We start from the raw sequence: 19,714 nt of genomic DNA, 5'->3' as shown, positions 1-19,714 counted from the left end.
ATTGTCTGAAATCGCATCAAGGGAATCTGCTAGATTAGACTGTTGTCTTTAAAAAAATGCGTTCTCAGAAACTAGGCTGGGGTACTCATCTGTGCCGTCAATGGGGTCTGTGAATATTAAAACGGATGTGTATTCCAATTTTAAAGTAGAATGGTCTTTATTAATGGCAATTCAATATAACAATTATACATATACTTCAATTAGTTCAAATTATCTTACATTTTTCTCATCTTCAGACATGCACAAGTCAAAGCATTTTTATTTTCACACATTACATGGAAATGACAAAAATATCAGTAAAACTGTTGCCTCAAAATTATCTAGGTCACTAACCTAAAATAAAAGCCACATATTACACAGAATTGTTGATCTGACCAACCTTCGTCTTGCTTCATTAATAATGGGCCTTCTTGTGCACAGTTTGACTTTTGATCTTAAAGCGGCAATCAGCAGTTGAATCCATAAAAAAAATAAAAGAGACCTCCCCGATTCCTGTTTTGGTCAAAGTTGAGGGATGTGGCTTGAGAAATGTAACCACTCTTAAATCCATAGACAGAACTATGGATGCAAGGACTGACCATCCATGATATCAACATTATAGTTGTAACCATGTTTTGAGGATATATAGTGTTTATTTACATTTACACTTTGTTTACAAACACTGGAGTAAAACAAGCTTATATTTGGGGTTCTGATGGGGTATTCCATTTGAACTAAGCTCATGGAGAAATTCTAAGTTATATTCTTTAAGAATCAATGAATACATATAATTTATGTATAAGTCCAAAAATGTATATAGCAACTGCAGATTGCCCCTTTAAGGCATGGAGTGAGCCTCATCTTCCATATCCTCCTTCAACATCACTGTCCAGGAACTTGCAGTGTCAGTCAAATAAACTGGAGATGGAACAAATGGTTTAAGTTAAGTGATGTATGTCAAGCCATTATGTATAATTTCTGTCAACCACTGAGTGAGTGCAAGAGTGTCTACTCCTCAATGTCTCTCCTTCTCTCCACCAATGGACCTGTCAATTATTAAACCTCAACTCTGTCCATGTACAGTATGAGGCCCTCTGTCTCAGGTCTGGCTCTGACGAAGGCAACAGACCAAAACCTGTTGGGTTTAGTAATTCATCATTATTTTAAAATTCAACTTCCATTGTCATCCAGGATTGGCTGAATATCCTCTTCTCTTCAGCTCTGGTTCTGGACGTCCTGGAAGGCTCTCTGTCTCATCAGGTCCCAGAAGAGCATGCTGAGAATGGTGTGAGGGCACAGGCGGAAGAATACGGGACCCATGCCTTTATAAAGTCCCAGCACACCTTCGGTCCGACACACCTTCACCAGACAGTCTGAGAAGCCCTGGTACAGACGACCCTAACAGACAGGCAAGAGAGGTAGAGGATAAAAATGTGAGTTCAACAGCTATAGATAGTTACAGTATAGATATTTTATATATTTGGGTTGAACAGCTAAGAGCTAGGGGTGTACAGTGTATGGAGAAGGAAATGTACTTAGAAGCCAAGAGAGAGGCCAGGGAATATCAGGGTGAATTGGGCAATGCCAATAATGATGGGTGAAAGACAACAAGATATTGAAAAAAGGCTCACACTATGATGCTCATCCACTGGCTGGTTGTAGAGGCGGGTGCTGATGACATCAAACGGGGTCATGGTGATTGTCACTGCTACTCCACTGATACAGGCAGCTGTCAAGGCAACCAGCCAGCTGTTTGGACTGTACCACTACAAAGACACAGAGAGAAATCAACTAAAGGTAGGGGTGCCAGATTATTCATATCTTGTTGGCTTCTTGTATCATATGTACCTTGTAAAAGAACAATCAACTCAGAAACAATCAATCGTTCTGGATTAGGACTGGTCACTCACTGTATTATGGCCACACCGACAGTCATGAGTCATGATTGCAGTAAAATTCCACGTGGCCATTGAGTCACGGCATTCTCCTTTTAGCACTCTGGACATGCTTTGGTAGTACCCAACTTGCTAATGACCACCAGGTCGCCAATGGCCTGGTACTCAGGGCTCTACTTTCCCTCTAACCACTCTGACTGACATCAATGCACATGCAATCGAAAATCACTTCAAACACATCATCAAAACAGTATCCTGATTTTACAACTCCCCTCGCCGTGATGATCAATTTGAAGAAAAAAGTTTCAACAGCAGGTTGAAACTGAGTGTAAAACATGGTCGTTGTGGATGTTGTTTCAAAGCCTAACAACGAAATGGACAGAGCTTTCTATGGTGATGATTCATTCAAAACATCCATATGCATAAGCGTATAAGCCCAATTATATATTTTTTAATGAGTGTGCCTTATACAATACATAGCCTACCGCATATTACGCATGGCAGAAAACATAAAACACAACTGATTTAAGATGTCTTTGGTACATAATTTGTCTAACCTTACTCCAAAATGAAACAAATTTGAGTAATCGCCGTTGAGTGTAGACTGTATTATTATCCATACTGGATGGACTGGGTTACCTTATGCTACACTCCAACATGTATATCCATGAGTCTGGGAGAGAATGTAGGCGATGCTGTTGGTTCATTGATTGTGCAGGGCGGCTTACAGGTAGCTTACAATTATAATTCATTTTTATTTGATTTTGAATATCCTAGTAATAGGGCATTTAAAAAATATGTTTTTTTTAATAATTAATGGGGTGGCTATACAGAATATTTCACCACCACGCGTTTCCATCTCCTCTTTCTTCTTTATTTCTTTATCGAGCGTGCAGTGGGGCTGTCAGTAGTTCAGTTTAATATGTTTCATTGTGAAAACATGTTTGCATACTATCAATGTTTCCGAACAGATTTCGCTTGGTTTATCAAATTAACCACTGCAGGAACAGGGTTGTAGATCCCATGACATTCAGAGTTTGGGCGGAATATCGCCTGTCGCGCAGCGAGAGCATGCGCCGCAAATAGTGGTTGATGAGTGGAGTGAAATAAGTGTTCTTATATTTATTTCTCAGCTGATCATAGGTTAGGTTGGATCGTATTAATCACCAAAGTAGTACAACCGTAGTAGCCTACCAGGCGTCACTGAAAAACGGACCAGCGGGAAGGCGTGCGGCCTCCATTCGCTATTCCAGTGCATACAGATGACATGTATTTCTCCCCCTGCCACTGTTCCTGCCCATCTGATGAGGGGTCATTCTAAAGCGAAACTACTTGTACATATTAGTAAAGACCAAATTAAATTGAGAATAGTCTGATAGGTGAAATTGTGGAGAAAAGGGGGGTAAAAATAAAAAACTTGTTACATGCAAAAACAATGGAGACATATTCTTTGTTCTGTCTGAGTCAATGTGCTCAAACCTATCACACTGCAGTGTGACTTCATCACTCAGGTCGTAGTATTTGAGCACTGGGTGTTGTGTGATTGACTGTTTGATAGACTCAACTGCTATGTCATGCTGTGGTAGCCATGTCCATTCAATGTCCTTGTCAGCTCACACACATCAGATAGATGGGGCATGAATTTTGCAAGATAGTTCACAAACCCCAACAGCCACTGTAGTGACTTGATGTCACGTGTACCCATGTTCTGAATGCTGTTATTTTCTCTGGGTCAGGGCGAAGGCCCTCTGCGATGAGAAGATGACCCATGTATGTCACACTAGGTAGCTTTAACCAGAGTCTTTTTGTTAAGCTTCAGGTTTACATCTCTTGCTCTCTGCAGGAAAGCTGTAAGGTTTCTGCCATGATCTGCCATCGCCTCTTCATGTGTGTCACCACATCCATAGAGTAGAATGTCATCTGCAATCACACTCACTCCTTTCAGTCCCTGTAGTGCTTCACACTGTCTCCACTGGTATTCTTCAGTTGCTGGCTGGATTCCAAATTCCATTCTCAGCCATCTAAATCTGCCTACAGGTGTCCAGAAAGTTGTTAGGTAGCTGCTCAAGTTTGACTTGCCAATATACATTTTTGGTACTGAGAATACCTTTGCGTTGCATATTTCTGGTAGAATATTTTCTATTGTGGGCATCTGGAAGTGCGATCTCAGTAAGGCTTTGTTGAGTGCACTGAGGTCCATGCATATTCATAGTTTATCAGGTGTTTCAATGTTGGTGATCCACGGTGATGTCTGCATTGTCAATTGAATGTATGGCCTTTGTGATCCTTTCCTTCAGTGGAATGGGTATCCGTCTTGGTAGCTGCTGCACAGGCCGGGCTGCATTGTTTACTTCTAGGTGTGGCTCTCCAGGAAGGCAGCCAAGCCCATCGAACACGTCCTTGTACTTGGAGACGATCTCCTCAGTTGTCATGATGACATCAGTGGATGTGGTGCTTGGGGTGTTGAGGTGATGTAACACATGGCTGTGGTTCACATGTAGTAGGCTGAGTCAGCTGACAACAGAGGAAGCTGGGATGTCTCCATGAACTGAACTTTGATATGAAACATTATTCCAACATGATCTGCTTTGAGATTGCATTTTACTGTTGTATTTATCAGTGTGCCGTCATATAGCTTGACTGTAGCTTTTCTGGCTAGGACAACTGGATTGCCATCTTGCGTGTCTCGCTGTAGGTCCCCATAGCTTATGACATTCACTGTTGATCCTATGTCTAGTTGACATTTAATTGCATGGCTCGGGTTATATGCCAATGGCTCATCACTGAATGGCGCTAGCTTAAGGTTAATGAACCATTTTTTGCCTTATCTTCCACAGAATTAACCTGTGAGATGTACCACATTGCATCTGTTGTTTGGTCATCTGACTCATTATCTTCCTCTAATAAATTGAGAAGATGTTTTTGTGCTTGTTTACAAACTCTGGCAAAGTGGTTTCGTTTGCCACATGCTTTACAGGTGACACAATATGCTGGGCATTTGGCTTTGGCATGTACTGAACCACCGTAATGACAGGGTAAGTCGTTTGGCATTCTATGTTTGTTATTATCCCCTGTAAACTCTGTCTGTTAACGACCATAAGTTTGGCGTTTTGATTTGTCCCTCATGGGATGTATAATGTACAGTCTCTGGTGCACCTCCACCAATTTTCCTGATTTGCATTTGTGCTTGTTCACTTGAACGACACGTCAGTGGCTTTGTTCAGTGTGATGTTCGGTTCTCTGAGCATGCGCGCTCGCGTAGTTATATCTTCAGTGCCTATGACAAGCCTGCCACAGACAGTTCCTCTCGTAATGCTCCAAATTCACCTGTCTGCTAGTTTCCTCAGATTTGCAATGTACAGCTCTGCTGCTTCACATTGACTTTGCGCCTCTATAATTTTTCCCGGGTCAGTTCTCTGCTTCAGGCATATGAAGATGCTGTTAGTATGGTTGCTATGCGTACTTTTTCTTCCTTTTTTGTAGCTATCCAATAGTTTTCCCGTTTTCCCATATTACATTTATTTATTATACTTTTTTCAATGTAGATGTTCAAAAGGTGTGCATCAGCGGTTTGTTTGAAGCTTGTATGAGTGGAGGCCTGGGGATGCTAAACATGTTTATGTTAATTAACGGCCAATTACCGTGAGACCGGCAGTATTTTGCATGACAATCTATAAACACGATCCTTATCTGCTGGTACTGTACTATGATTGCCATCTGCATGTGTGACACCTGGCTTGTAATGCAATAGGCAACACAGTCTGGGTGTGCATACATGGTTTCTATAGTTACCTGCAGGCGTGCCACCCATTCTTTGGTGGAGCTGAAGGTGGCCAGCTGGGTGGCTGATCCCACCATGACTCGAGGCACAGCCCCGTTCACACCCCTCCACAGCCCCACCACGCCCTCCCGCCAGTAGATATTGGCGAAGGCACTCGACACCCCCTGAGGGAGGGAAAGGGGATCCTCCATCAGTTAAAGTGATTTGCTTCTTTTTACCACAAGGTGTGGAGAGGTATGCTCGAGTAAACTGTAGCTAGAGGCAACTGGCTTGTAAAGCAAATTCAGAAGAAGACAGATACATTTTGAGGGAGAAAAGTTGAAGTGTCGAACCACATGTGTAGGCTACCATATATAGCCTAGTGCTTCTCGCTGTTGAACATGAAAGTGTTTTCAAATGGAAATCCCTCTCTGAAGTATGGACATTTTTCTACTATTAACTTATGAACTCTGCACTTACATCACTTGTGGACATTTTGTCCACAAATGATAGTGTGTCAGGGTATTGGATTGCTTCAGCCTATGGCAAACACAAAGGGATATTGTACCAGTTGACTTTACTGTAGAAAACCTGCATACCTTAGATCTATACATTGCCTTGAGCTTCACTGCAGGGTCCTCGGGACCCCAAGAGGTGCATGTTTTGGTTTTTGCCCTAGCACTACACAGCTGATTCAAATAATCAACTAATCATCAATCTTTGGTCATTTGAATCAGCTGTGTAGTGTTAGGACAAAAAACAAAACGTGCACCCCTTGGGTCCCGAGGCCCAAGTTTGGGAAACACTGTTTTATTGTAAGTGTGAGAGGAGTACCAAGACAAAATAAAGCATGTTTGGCCCTACCTCTGAAACTAAAAGGGTGTTAATACAGGATTTTTGCAATATCAGAGCCATCATTAAAAATGTATTGGCATGGGGCATCCCGAGTGGCGCAGCGGTCTAAGGCACTGCATCGCAGTGCTAGAGGCATCACTACAGACCCAGGTTCGATAGTGGGCTGTATCACAACTGGCCGTGATCAGGAGTCCCATAGGTTGGTGCACAATTGGCCCAGCGTTGCCCCGGTTAGGGGAGTGTTTGGATGGGGGAGCTTTACTTGGCTCATCGCGCTTTAGCGACTCCTTGTGGCGGCCCGGGCACCTGCAGGCTGACCTCAGTAGTCAGGTGAACGGTGTTTCCTCTGACACATTAGTACGGCTGGCTTCCGGGTTAAGCGTGCGGGTGTTAAGAAGCGCGGTTTGGCAGGTCATGTGTCGGAGGACACATGACTCGACCTTCATCTCCCGAGCCCGTTGGGGAGTTGTAGCAATGAGACAAGATCAAAAGTGGGGAGAAAAAAGGTAAAATACAAAAACAAATTATTGGCAGGTCTTGAACACAGGGAACAGATGTCCTGCATCCACATGTGATACACATGTACACACACGCATACACCCCTCACCTGATGGTTGTGCTGGTGACCCACTGCGATGGCCTCAACTGTCTGGGCCTGCAGATGTGTCTTCACCTGTGGAGGAAAAATAAGACATAGATTCTTCAATGTATTGAATACACATTTGACATACACAGCATTGCAAAGAGAGCCTCTGCAGTACATCACCCTATAATTAAATAAGCACAACCCTGTCAATATATAGAGATACACTGTTCAGTGGTTACACCTGGTATTAGTTACACAACATGTACAAGTTTTTCAGCACTCTGCACACACACCCCTTCAGGATGCCCATGACCTCACTGTCTTTCCTCACTGTTCATCTCTCTCGCTCTCTCACTTTCTCGCTCTCTCTCTCAATGACCGTTGCTTAGGTTATTGAGATGAGTTTGGCTCCCACAGTATACATGCACACATACTCCGGAGGCCGAGCCCTCCCTGGTCTTTCTCCCATACTGTGTAATCAGAAATCTCTTTCTATCATTCTGTCTCGCTTACCTTCATACACTGCCAAAAAGGACAGGAGGGAGTGCTGGGAAGTATTTTGGGTAGTGCTTGGAAGTGGATACATGCCAGGTATATTTAGTGACCCAGATACTCAGAAACATATCTATATGTATAGTGTTTTCAGAATGCTGGAGAGATTATGCGGCTCATTGATGTATTGAGCAACAGATGCAGCCTAGACAACAACAACAGTAGCATGAGTATATGAGTATATGAGGGCCACCTTGGGTTATTATATGGGTTATTATAGGGAAATTATACAAGTGAGGGGCAACTGCCTGAACGCATGGGGAAATACACAGCCACTGTAGAAGCCACTGCCCTTCGCACAGTAACAATCACATCCCTGAACATAGCATGATACGTAACATGCTGAACTGGCTGACTTGATAGATTTAAGCAATAAGGCACAAGAGGGTGTGGTATATACCACGGCTTAGGGCTGTTCTTACGCGGAGTGCCTGGACACAACCCTTAGCCGTGGTATAATGGCCATATACCACAAACCCCCGAGGTGCCTCATTGCTGTTATAAACTGGTTACCAACGTAATTTGAGCAGTAAAAATACATGTTTTGTCATACCTGTGGTATACGGTCTGATATATCATGGCTGTCAACCAATCAGCATTCAGGACTCGAACCACCCAGTTTATAATTGTATTTACAGTACCTGCACAAATGCACCAGGTTCTCATAACAGGGAACATGGCTGGTGCAATATTTATGACACTTATGATTATACTCCATAAGGTATGATGCACTGAGTGCTCAAAAAGCCTTTGTTGTGAAATTGGGGCACATACTGTAGGGCAGGGTGTCACGCCTCTACCAGCTCACCCTCTGTGGCGCTCTGGCGCCCTCGAGCGCCTCTCTGGAACGGAATCATTACACACACCTGTCACCATCATTACGCTCATCAGCGCTCATTGGACTCACCTGGACTCCTTCACTTTGTTGTTTGCCCCTCTATATCTGTCTGTTCTCAGTTTGTTCCCAGTGTCAGCATTATTGTCGATTTGTTTTCCCCTGTCCAGACGCTGTCCATGTTCTGTTTAATGTCCATTGTTTATTAAATGGTCACTCCCTGTACTTGCTTCTCGTCTCCCAGCGTCTGTCCTTAACACAGGGATCATCAACCAGATTCAGCCGCGGGCCGATTTTGTCTTGAGCGGATGGTCAGGGGGCCATAACATAATTACAAATATTTTGTAGACTGCAAATTGACGGCAAGAAGCCCAAACAGATATAACATTTGACTAAAACATAATCAATTCAAACGTTGCTTACGTTTGTATACGATAACATACAGTATATCTATATATTCTGTGGGGAAACATTGGAAGAGATTTCCTAAATTAAAATCAATTTGAGCTGATTTGCTGTTGTTTATCAGTTTTTACAATGTAGGGTAAACACTGTTGTTACAACCTGGCTCATATTTCGTAACAACAAAGGGAGACCACGCATGACTTAAATGTATAAAGGAATACATGTATTAAACTTAATAATAATAAATACAACAATGTAACATAAGCTGTGGACGTCTGTAGGATCAGTAGTGTATGTAGTGTGTGGATGAGTGGAGAGGGTGTTATATGGTGAAAACAGACAGAAAAAAACATACGGTGGTGGAAACCAGCCTGCCAGAGAGAGAGTGTTGGCTGATGTGGCCTCCCTTTATAGCCTGCAGGCCAAGCCTGCCCAGGTGCGCCACATCAGCTGACGACCCTCTTGCTCTGCCCACTGGCCTCCTGCAACAAGCAGACTACCAAACAGGAGATCCCAGCACACAGAGTGGGAGGGACGTCACACTGTAAATACTGTAGATGCTATATATGTTATGTATGTACATTATGACCCCAAGTGCCTTCCATACCTCTTTACCTTTTACAAAGCTATTGACTACGAGAGAAACAACAAAACAAACATGCTACTCACCAGATAGGCAGGAGAGGCGATGAAGGCACCCAGAGCCCCGGCAATGGCTCCTGACATCAGACTCCCTCCAGGGGCTGCAGTGATCCCCACGGCATCACAGTAGGAGTAGAAGCCCAGCCTCACACCGTTCATCAAACCCTGGTACAACAGCCCAGCCGAGAGCCCCTTCTGCAGCCCGCGTAGCCCATCTGTTCTACCCACCACCCATAGGGCCTGGACCACCCCGCGGTAGTGCCGCTGGTAGGTCCCCCGCGCCCGCAGCTCTCCCTGCAGCTGCAGTCGCGTCTTCACCACCTCCAGGGGGTTAGTGAACACACAGGCCCCGCAGCACGACAACGCACCCAAGGCAAAGTCCAGCGGGGGCCACAGGGCCAGAGGGAGCTGCGGCGAGGTGACCGTGGCGGCCTGGGAAAGAGGGGGGATTGGGGATGTCATGGCAACTGAATGGAGCTGAATAGAGTGGGAGTTGGGAGACCTGAAGGGAGAGTCTGTGGCAGGGTAGTTTAGAAGCTGGGTACCGGTCATCTCTGAAGTGCGGAGTGTCCAATGGTGTCCTGGGTGATGAGTCTACCTACTGCTCAGTCTATGTCAGGGCTTCCAGATGGGTGAGAGGGTATAGAGTGTACTACTGGGTATGGTGCATGTGATCATGAAATCTTGGAAACAGAGGTCAGAACTATACGGCTGACGGGGACTGGTATGAGAAGAAGTCAGTGATTACTGCCTGATATGCCTGATATGACGTCACATTTGACCTGTGCTCCTGTTACTGTGCTCCTCTGCCATTGGTGTTCAGTGTTTCTGGGATGATGTTCTTAGATGCCTCATGCTAGTCTGTCCATAAGTATAGTTACATCTTGAGGTCCTCAATGTTCTTGAAAACATTGATGAATTGGGTTAAAGGGTTGTGTGTGTTCACTGAGCTAACTTGTGCAATGATCATTGAGTAAGTCCAGCCAAGAGATATGGCCCAACTTGAGAGACAGCAGAGCCTGTCACCCCTCTGTGTAAAGGTGATACTCTCACGAACACGTACATGTTGGTTGTTTTCCCCTAGGAGACCAACAGGCCTCACAAGACTCGTCTGAACGTCCCCTGGTATCAGTTGAAAAAATTAATGGAAGTATATAAAGAGACTGTTTAGTGCCAAAACAATAAGGGGTTAAATATATGTTAAAAAAATATATAGAATAATAATAATGTTTCCTGTTTCTTATATCTCACAGATATATGGCAGACACTTCAGAACAAACTTCCTTTTGATTTTTGGGTGGACTATCTGTTGTTCCATGTAGTAAATCTGTTATTCAATGTGTTTGTAAGGGCTAATAGCAGAAAGGCCCCGGCTTAGACAGGGCTTAGACTCATGGGTTAAAGGGTTGTGTTTGTTCACTGAGCTAACATGTCTACATGTGCAATGATCATTGAGGAAGTCCAGCCAAGAGATCTGGCCCAACCTGAGACACAACAGAGCCTGTAAAATAATGAAGGAACTTATCAGGAGGTATGAGGAGTTATGTAGAGGTGTTATGAGGAGTTATGTAGAGGTGTTATGAGGAGTTATGTAGAGGTGTTATGAGGAGTTATGTAGAGGTGTTATGAGGAGTTATGTAGAGGTGTTATGAGGAGGTATGTAGAGGTGTTATCAGGAGTTATGTAGAGGTGTTATGAGGAGTTATGTAGAGGTGTTATGAGGAGTTATGTAGAGGTGTTATCAGGAGTTATGTAGAGGTGTTAAGAGGAGTTATGTAGAGGTGTTATGAGGAGTTATGTAGAGGTGTTATGAGGAGTTTTGTAGAGGTGTTATGAGGAGTTAGGTAGAGGTTTAGGTAGAGGTGTTATGAGGAGTTTTGTAGAGGTGTTATGAGGAGTTATGTAGAGGTGTTATGAGGAGTTATGTAGAGGTGTTATGAGGAGTTATGTAGAGGTGTTATGAGGAGTTATGTAGAGGTGTTATGAGGAGTTAGGTAGAAGTTTAGGTAGAGATGTTATGAGGATATGTAGAGGTGTTATGAGGAGTTATGTAGAGGTGTTATGAGGAGTTAGGTAGAGGTTTAGGTAGAGGTGTTATGAGGAGTTTTGTAGAGGTGTTATGAGGAGTTATGTAGAGGTGTTATGAGGAGTTATGTAGAGGTGTTATCAGGAGTTATGTAGAGGTGTTATGAGGAGTTATGTAGAGGTGTTATGAGGAGTTAGGTAGAGGTTTAGGTAGAGGTGTTATGAGGAGTTATGTAGAGGTGTTATGAGGAGTTATGTAGAGGTGTTATGAGGAGTTATGTAGAGGTGTTATGAGGAGTTTTGTAGAGGTGTTATGAGGAGTTATGTAGAGGTGTTATGAGGAGTTATGTAGAGGTGTTATGAGGAGTTAGGTAGAGGTTTAGGTAGAGGTGTTATGAGGAGTTTTGTAGAGGTGTTATGAGGAGTTATGTAGAGGTGTTATGAGGAGTTATGTAGAGGTGTTATGAGGTGTTATGAGGAGTTAGGTAGAGGTTTAGGTAGAGGTGTTATGAGGAGTTATGTAGAGGTGTTATGAGGAGTTAGGTAGAGGTTTAGGTAGAGGTGTTATCAGGAGTTTTGTAGAGGTGTTATGAGGAGTTATGTAGAGGTGTTATCAGGAGTTATGTAGAGGTGTTATGAGGAGTTAGGTAGAGGTGTTATGAGGAGTTATGTAGAGGTGTTATCAGGAGTTATGTAGAGGTGTTATGAGGAGTTAGGTAGAGGTGTTATGATAAGTTATGTAGAGGTGTTATCAGGAGTTATGTAGAGGTGTTATGAGGTGTTATGTAGAGGTGTTATGAGGAGTTAGGTAGAGGTTTAGGTAGAGGTGTTATGAGGAGTTATGTAGAGGTGTTATGAGGAGTTATGTAGAGGTGTTATGAGGAGTTATGTAGAGGTGTTATGAGGAGTTATGTAGAGGTGTTATGAGGAGTTATGTAGAGGTGTTATGAGGAGTTATGTAGAGGTGTTATGAGGAGTTATGTAGAGGTGTTATGAGGAGTTTTGTAGAGGTGTTATGAGGAGTTATGTAGAGGTGTTATGAGGAGTTATGTAGAGGTGTTATGAGGAGTTATGTAGAGGTGTTATGAGGAGTTATGTAGAGGTGTTATGAGGAGTTATGTAGAGGTGTTATGAGGAGTTTTGTAGAGGTGTTATGAGGAGTTATGTAGAGGTGTTATGAGGAGTTTTGTAGAGGTGTTATGAGGAGTTATGTAGAGGTGTTATCAGGAGTTATGTAGAGGTGTTATGAGGTGTTATGTAGAGGTGTTATGAGGAGTTATGTAGAGGTGTTATCAGGAGTTATGTAGAGGTGTTATGAGGAGTTATGTAGAGGTGTTATCAGGAGTTATGAGTTGGAAAGAGGAGTTATGAGGAAGAACTACATGTCTTGCTATGGTTGCTTCTTTGGTTCCCTTTATTTAAATCATATGTAACAGGAGAGAGTGAGGAAAGAGGACAGCTGACACTACATTTTTTCTCAACAAAACTCAGTCACATAACACTCATGTTTTCTACCTCTGCAGTTTGGTCACTTTACAGCTTGTTGTACAAAGAAAAATAGACATTAACTTCCAATAACAGCACACACATACATATACTAACTCTACAATTACGGACGTAAGGAGGGCCCACAAGTTATAAATCAAGACACTGAAGTCTGATCCCCAGAGTGACTCTGCATAATCTGCACATATCTACAAACGTCTACATTTCTGATAGCAAATGAAGCAGATCTTACTCTTGTTGTGTTCCTTTCCTCTCTCTGCTTCCTTTCCCTGCACAGCCAGACAACTTCAGTAAACATGTGTTCCCAGAACTCCCATTCATTGTGAAAGTCTCCTCCTACTGCCTTAGGCCAGAACCAATCCAGACAACCCTGTCCGACACCTCACCACATCCCCTGCTTTGTTCAAATGCTCTGTTCCAATCGAAAGCTCAGGTCTGTCCCCTGCCTTGGTCCTATTGATTCTCTCTGGGTAAAAGGTTATAGTTATGAGAGAGGGGGTGGAGTGGAAGTGTGTCACACAGGAAAAAGGGGGAAAGCATATTGACCACTGCTGTGCTTCTGATACTGTGGTTTAGATATTTGTCTAGTAGGATTCCTAATCCTGTGTTAAGGAAAAACAGGTTCATCTGCGAACCACAACAAAAGAAGAGACACATTTATAGGCTACTACACTCGGTCCCTAATTAAAGTTAGGCTGGTATTATATCATAGTCATGGTGGTAGGCAATTATGGTTGGTAAAAAAATGGTTTACCCAATACATTTTATATAGTTTACTCGCCATTAGCCGGCAACTTTACCAACTTTTTTGTGTCCGCCAGCTTATGCTTTTTATTAGGTGATAAAATTATTTCTTCATGAACAAATCACAACACCCAACATGAAAAATACTATAGTATACTATGGTATAAATACTATAGTACTGACTAGTGTTTTACTGACTTTACTGTAGTATTCACTGTAGTGTTTTCCAAACTAAAGTCCGCAAAAACACTACAGTGAATACTGTAGTATTTACAGTAAACTATAGTATAAGTACTGCAGTAAAGGAAAACTGTAGTATTTACAGTAAACTATAGTATAAGTACTGCAGTAAAGGAATACTGTAGTATTTACAGTAAACTATAGTATAAGTACTGCAGTAAAGGAATACTGTAGTATTTACAGTAAACTATAGTATAAGTACTGCAGTAAAGGAATACTGTAGTATTTACAGTAAACTATAGTATAAGTACTGCAGTAAAGGAAAACTGTAGTATTTACAGTAAACTATAGTATAAGTACTGCAGTAAAGGAAAACTGTAGTATTTACAGTAAACTATAGTATAAGTACTGCAGTAAAGGAATACTGTAGTATTTACAGTAAACTATAGTATAAGTACTGCAGTAAAGGAATACTGTAGTATTTACAGTAAACTATAGTATAAGTACTGCAGTAAAGGAAAACTGTAGTATTTACAGTAAACTATAGTATAAGTACTGCAGTAAAGGAAAACTGTAGTATTTACAGTAAACTATAGTATAAGTACTGCAGTAAAGGAATACTGTAGTATTTACAGTAAACTATAGTATAAGTACTGCAGTAAAGGAATACTGTAGTATTTACAGTAAACTATAGTATAAGTACTGCAGTAAAGGAATACTGTAGTATTTACAGTAAACTATAGTATAAGTACTGCAGTAAAGGAAAACTGTAGTATTTACAGTAAACTATAGTATAAGTACTGCAGTAAAGGAAAACTGTAGTATTTACAGTAAACTATAGTATAAGTACTGCAGTAAAGGAATACTGTAGTATTTACAGTAAACTATAGTATAAGTACTGCAGTAAAGGAAAACTGTAGTATATACTACAGTAATTAATGGTCCTTTTGCAGACTGTAGTATACTGTAGTATTTACTGTAAGGTTTTTGCAGACTGTAGTACACTGTAGTATTTTCTGTCATGTTATTGCAGCCTGTAGTATTTACTGTAGTTCGTTTGCAGACATTACTGTAGTATTTACTGTCATGTTATTGCAGACTGTAGTATTTACTGTAGTTTGTTTGCAGACATTACTGTAGTATTTACTATAGTGTTTCTGTTTTATTATCATTGAAATAAAGTGGAGTCTTTCTTCTTGAGGAAACCTACTGGAGAAATACTAAAATAGCAAGTAGGTAGGACTGGGGTCTGAACAATAGTTGACAGCGTCTGCTCTTTTCTATAACGACAATAGGCAATAGACCTGATTGGGCAGCTCAGAGCTTCTGCTCTTTTCTGTACATTAAAAACAAATGATTTGGTGGAAGAGGCAGGGCAGACCAGGAGCAAGGAAGGAGGGTGTGGTCAAGCAAGGCATCCCCCGAGTCTAAGTGCACTAAGGTTTTATTAGAACAGGCATAGATTAGTTACTCTAATTTTTTCCTTTCCTGACATAAGTTTATTGTGTTTAAAACCAACTTCATTAAAATTATAGTTCACAGCCGTGTGCCGGGAGAGGGGGCTGGGGCTAAGGAATGCATCCACCTATATACACACACTTTTATATACACACACATTTTTTGTACTTTTGTATTTTGTAAAAAAAAATATACATTTTTATATAGTCTTAGAATGTTATTGGTAGTTGATCTTGTTTTTTTTAAAGCCAGCTCGGTGGATTCCAAGGAGGCCCATTTCATCAGGGTGGCCGTTCAGTCTTTGGGTGAGTACTCTCACACAGCTTCCCGACATGACTGAGGAGGCTGATTGGTCTATAACTTGTGACAGGTGTATGGATCTTTACCAGGTTTGTGAATCATTGTGACAACTGCAGAATTCCAAGGTAGGGGAAAATAGCCTTCCATGAGACGTGGTGAAGAGGTTAGAAAGGAGGTGCAGGTATTCATCAGGTGCTTGTTTGAAGAGTGTACTGTCAATGCTGTCTTCCCCAGGTGCTTTGTTTTTCGTTTTTTTCAAATTACTCTTAATTTCTTCAATAGTAACAGAGCGGGTGAGGGGATGGTCTACTGATGTCGAATTTCTGGTTTATATTGTTTTCTGTATTTCTCTATTGACAATGTTTATTTTCTATAACCTGTATGGAACACATTATGTATACATGGCATGTAGGTTTCTCACTTATGGGTGGCACAAATTGGAATATGGGGGAGGGAATGGCCAGGGTAAATTAAATACTGCAGTATTTACTATAGCTAAAAAGTGTAGTGTTTTTGCCGACATTACTGTAATATTTACAATTGTTTCTTTGGATAATACTGTAGTATTTACTATAGTATTCTACAGTATACTAAAACATTCTATAGTAAGTGCTACACATGATCGAGCAATTCTACAGTGTGTAGTATAGTATTCTACAGTATACTGTAGTATTTTTTCATGTGGGAATGACCTTGACAATTGGGAAATGCTGCAATAGATGATTTAGCAGTCATTGTACTGTAATCAAGCTGTCTCTTTTAGAACATAGCTTTTGTTTCAAAATTACTATTTTAATGCCAACGTGTTAGTTTTTCGTGTTTCCCATACCCATTAATTTGATTCAGCTATAACCGCAGGGGCCACTAGAGGCCTAGACTTTAGCTAGTGTACCATCAGAACATCCCATCCTTTGTTTTGGGCCTGAATATCAGGAAATTGACCCAGGAATCGTTCCTGTCAGTCGTGTTGTGACCGCCCTGAATTTGTCTGAACCGTCTCAGTGCTTCTCCTTCCAATAGGGCGCTTCCCCTTTAATTCCCTGTTAAATAGCCAGCATCAGCTGCGCAAAAGCGGGTTTGTGACAGTGGCGCGAGAGTGGAAATGTTCTACCCTCAGTTTGGAAGTTCGTTAAGAGACAGTTTATTTTGTTTGTAGTAAAAAAAAGTGTGTACAGTAGCCGTGTCGCAGGATCTACTTATGTCTATTGTTTGACTACTAATCTACGTCGGTCTCCGCTGTTTCTTCGTGGCCTTTCCCAGCCGGAGATCTGTTGGCGAATTGGATTGTCTGACCCCAACCTTTTGCATGTGGTATTCAATTTGTTTTGGTGTGATGTATACCGTGATGATTTAAGTTGTAGTGAAGACTACAGAGATGTGACACTCTTTATAGTTGTGTGGTAGAGTTGATCGCAATCTGATTGTATTAATGAGACCGGGTTTACCCATCACTTTATGAAAGGACAATTGCAATACTGAGGTCACGTGTGTTCACTCTACTCCGTTACCGGGCTAGACTCTTAGGCCAGAAGTACAGGACGTTTCTTGAGGAACCAGAGCTCAGTTATGTGATGGTTTATTTTGGTAATGCAAAAATAACCCAGTTAAAGTTATTTCCAATGTTGTAAAGGTTTATGAAAAGTGTATGTCCATACCGACTCCAGTCCTTTGTATTGGTGTAGACTTGACGGATCAGATGGGACTCATTCCCTCCCAAACAAAAAAGGAGAAATCAATATTTTCTCTGGTAGGTAGAACCTACCTGGCACCCCTACAAACAACCTCAAGTCATAAGGTTTATTTTATTTGTAACCTTTATTTTGTAAGATGTTTGCCAACTATGTGATGGCCCAGAATCAAAATACTTTCAGGACACATCAGTTTAGCCGCTCCACTGAAGGTTGATTAATGTGTCTGAGAAGAACTACACCTCTAGTGCCAAGATCATTTTATGAGCACTGTGTGCTAGGCTATTTGTGATAACTCTCACCACTATTTTCAACACAGGTGATGTCATCACAATCAGATCATTGGTGTATAGATTGTGAAAAGAGCAGGAGTGCAATCATGTACAAAAGCTGTGAGGTGGTTTTCATTCTTACAATAAATGCAGAATTTAGACCTGGAACCTCAGTTAACTATAGTCCAGTCAGGAATGAATCAACAATAAAACACAACCTGACAGTTAAGACATGGAGGCCTTTATTGTTTTCTTATGCTTACACAGTACACTGCAGCAACCTCCCGAGCCCCCCCCCCCCTAAACAACAATCAACATGCATTTACACCACACACACACCAACATCCATGCTATTACACACACTCACACAGTTTCCAATGTAAACAATGCAGGCTGAAAGAGTGATTTTAAAAAAGCACGGTAGTCTGTTGTCCACTGTTGCGCCCTCGTAAACAAGCGCAAGGCTCGTTTAATTTTCTTTTCTTTCAGTAAGTTCAAAGCGGGGCGACCAAAGAGGAAAAGAAACTGTCTACATCTTTTGGGATGAACTGCTGTCCACTCAGGCCATTTGACCAACCTTCGTCTCACACACACACACACAGAGCAGGTGTTGGGAGGTCAGGATGCCCATTCATCCAACAGTCACCATTATAGCAACAACATCCTCAAGTGTCTTATTAAATGTACTGTCTGAAATGTTATTTTCTTTTAAGTTATGTGATAGGAAGATGGGGGTAGAGGGAGAAGTTAGTGTGAGAGGGGAGAGGAACGTCAAGAATTAGTGTGACACATTCTATTCCCACAATCCTCAGCGGTAGAGGAAAAAGGCCTTGTTTGACTTCCCTTGTATGGGTTAGGATGGCTTGATCGTCCGTTACCTAGCAAACACTTTGGCGTCACTCACAAACCCATCCATCGCTGCATTACCTCTTAGCGCGCACAAAGTACAAGGCGTTGGTTTTAGGGTAGTACTTCACGTTCTGCTTCTTGTCCATCAAGCCCCCGAATATGATGAGCTCACCCCTACCCTGGACCACTGTGTGAAGGCTGGTCTCGGGGGGGCCTGTGACGGCAGCGGGGGTGCCGTTCCCGTAAACCCTCCAGGAGACGAGACCGGCTGCTTTGGCTCGGGACACGTCCAGGACATACATCTGCATGGGCTTGCAATTGAGCGACTGGTACAGGGGCTTGCCCACGTTCAGGCTCTGGGGCGGGTGGTGGCCAAGCCGCCGTGCGATAGGCGGGATGGAGTGTCCGTCAGACCCGGCAGCAGCAGCCTGTGGCGGGCTGGAAGAGGGGGATGTTCCTGCTGAAGCAACTCCTCCACCACTTCCTCCTGAAGCAGCTCCTTGGGACAAGGGGCTTGAGGAAGATGAAGAGGACAGGTTTTTGACAGCTTCCAGGCCTCGTCTCAGGGCTGCGGGGGACACGGCCCCCGGGGGAGTGCGTGGGGAGCCATGGGCAGGTGGAGGCGTGTGCACGCCGTTAGTGCTGGGTACCTCAGAAAGGGGGTGGGTGGCTGAGGGGGGAGACTCCCAGCCGTAGTCCGAGGAGACAGGGGGGCGAGAGGGCGGGGAGGCATCCTGGGCAGGGCTGGTCCGGGGAGAGGGGGATGAACCGTTGAGTAGAGGATGGAGGGAGGGCAGAGGCGGGCTGTCAGGCCCCTGGGAGGGGGATGGCTGTTGAGAGGAGCCGGGGCTACCCTCTCTGGCACCCCCTCTGGCCGAGGGACGTGGTCTCAGTGTTCCCCAGCGGCCGTTCACACAGGGGGCCTCCTCAACTGCCCCCAGGACGACCCCGGCGGCGCCGCTCCTTAAAGGGGACTGGGAGCGCAGCGAGGGGGGCTCTGGGCCCAGGGGGCCAGGAGAGGCACTGATGGGGGAGGGCCGAGAGTTCAGGCTGGGGCTGAGTGGCGCACGGCCAGACGGAGCCTGGGAGAACACCACTACACACTGTCCAACCTGGAGAGAGCGTGGGATGGACGACAGAAAACAATGAAGGAAGTTGAGATGAAAGTAAAAGTACAAAACAA

The 19,714-nt window shown here is 43.1% G+C and overlaps 2 protein-coding genes across 3 annotated transcripts in view; both read right to left on the bottom strand.

Annotated features, from left to right (window-relative positions):
• Positions 1-138: 138 nt before the first annotated feature.
• Positions 139-13,336, bottom strand: LOC139413754 (solute carrier family 25 member 34-like). Its single transcript, XM_071161484.1, has 6 exons — positions 13,273-13,336; positions 9,537-10,631; positions 7,097-7,162; positions 5,667-5,819; positions 1,611-1,745; positions 139-1,377 (listed from the first exon to the last, which is right to left on the bottom strand). Exons 2-6 carry the CDS (start codon positions 10,059-10,061, stop codon positions 1,195-1,197), a joined length of 1,062 nt encoding a protein of 353 aa, XP_071017585.1. The 5' UTR covers positions 10,062-10,631; positions 13,273-13,336; the 3' UTR covers positions 139-1,194.
• Positions 13,337-17,901: 4,565 nt separating this feature from the next.
• Positions 17,902-19,714, bottom strand: part of LOC139413743 (F-box only protein 42-like) — a 32,184-nt gene continuing 30,371 nt past the window's right edge. For both annotated transcript variants that reach the window (XM_071161464.1, XM_071161463.1), the window contains exon 10: positions 17,902-19,643. In XM_071161464.1, the coding sequence (XP_071017565.1) occupies positions 18,606-19,643 (1,038 nt within the window). In that variant the 3' untranslated portion in view covers positions 17,902-18,605. The remainder of the gene's footprint in view (positions 19,644-19,714) is intronic.

This window comes from Oncorhynchus clarkii, chromosome 7 (assembly GCF_045791955.1).
Source record: "Oncorhynchus clarkii lewisi isolate Uvic-CL-2024 chromosome 7, UVic_Ocla_1.0, whole genome shotgun sequence".
NCBI classification, from domain to species: domain Eukaryota; kingdom Metazoa; phylum Chordata; class Actinopteri; order Salmoniformes; family Salmonidae; genus Oncorhynchus; species Oncorhynchus clarkii.
The sequence above is the reverse complement of the archived record's forward strand: the minus strand, read 5'-3'. Positions and strand labels throughout refer to the sequence as shown.

What these genes read in the sequence shown, in the direction of transcription:
- LOC139413754 (XM_071161484.1), bottom strand. Translation starts at nt 10,061, where the DNA reads ATGACCGGTACCCAGCTTCTAAACTACCCTGCCACAGACTCTCCCTTC. An exon ending in GTCACCAGCACAACCATCAG is followed by an intron (nt 5,820 to 7,096) that starts GTGAGGGGTGTA and finishes TCCCTCCCTCAG; the next exon opens with GGGGTGTCGAGTGCCTTCGC. An exon ending in AATGGGTGGCACGCCTGCAG is followed by an intron (nt 1,746 to 5,666) that starts GTAACTATAGAA and finishes GTGTCTTTGTAG; the next exon opens with TGGTACAGTCCAAACAGCTG.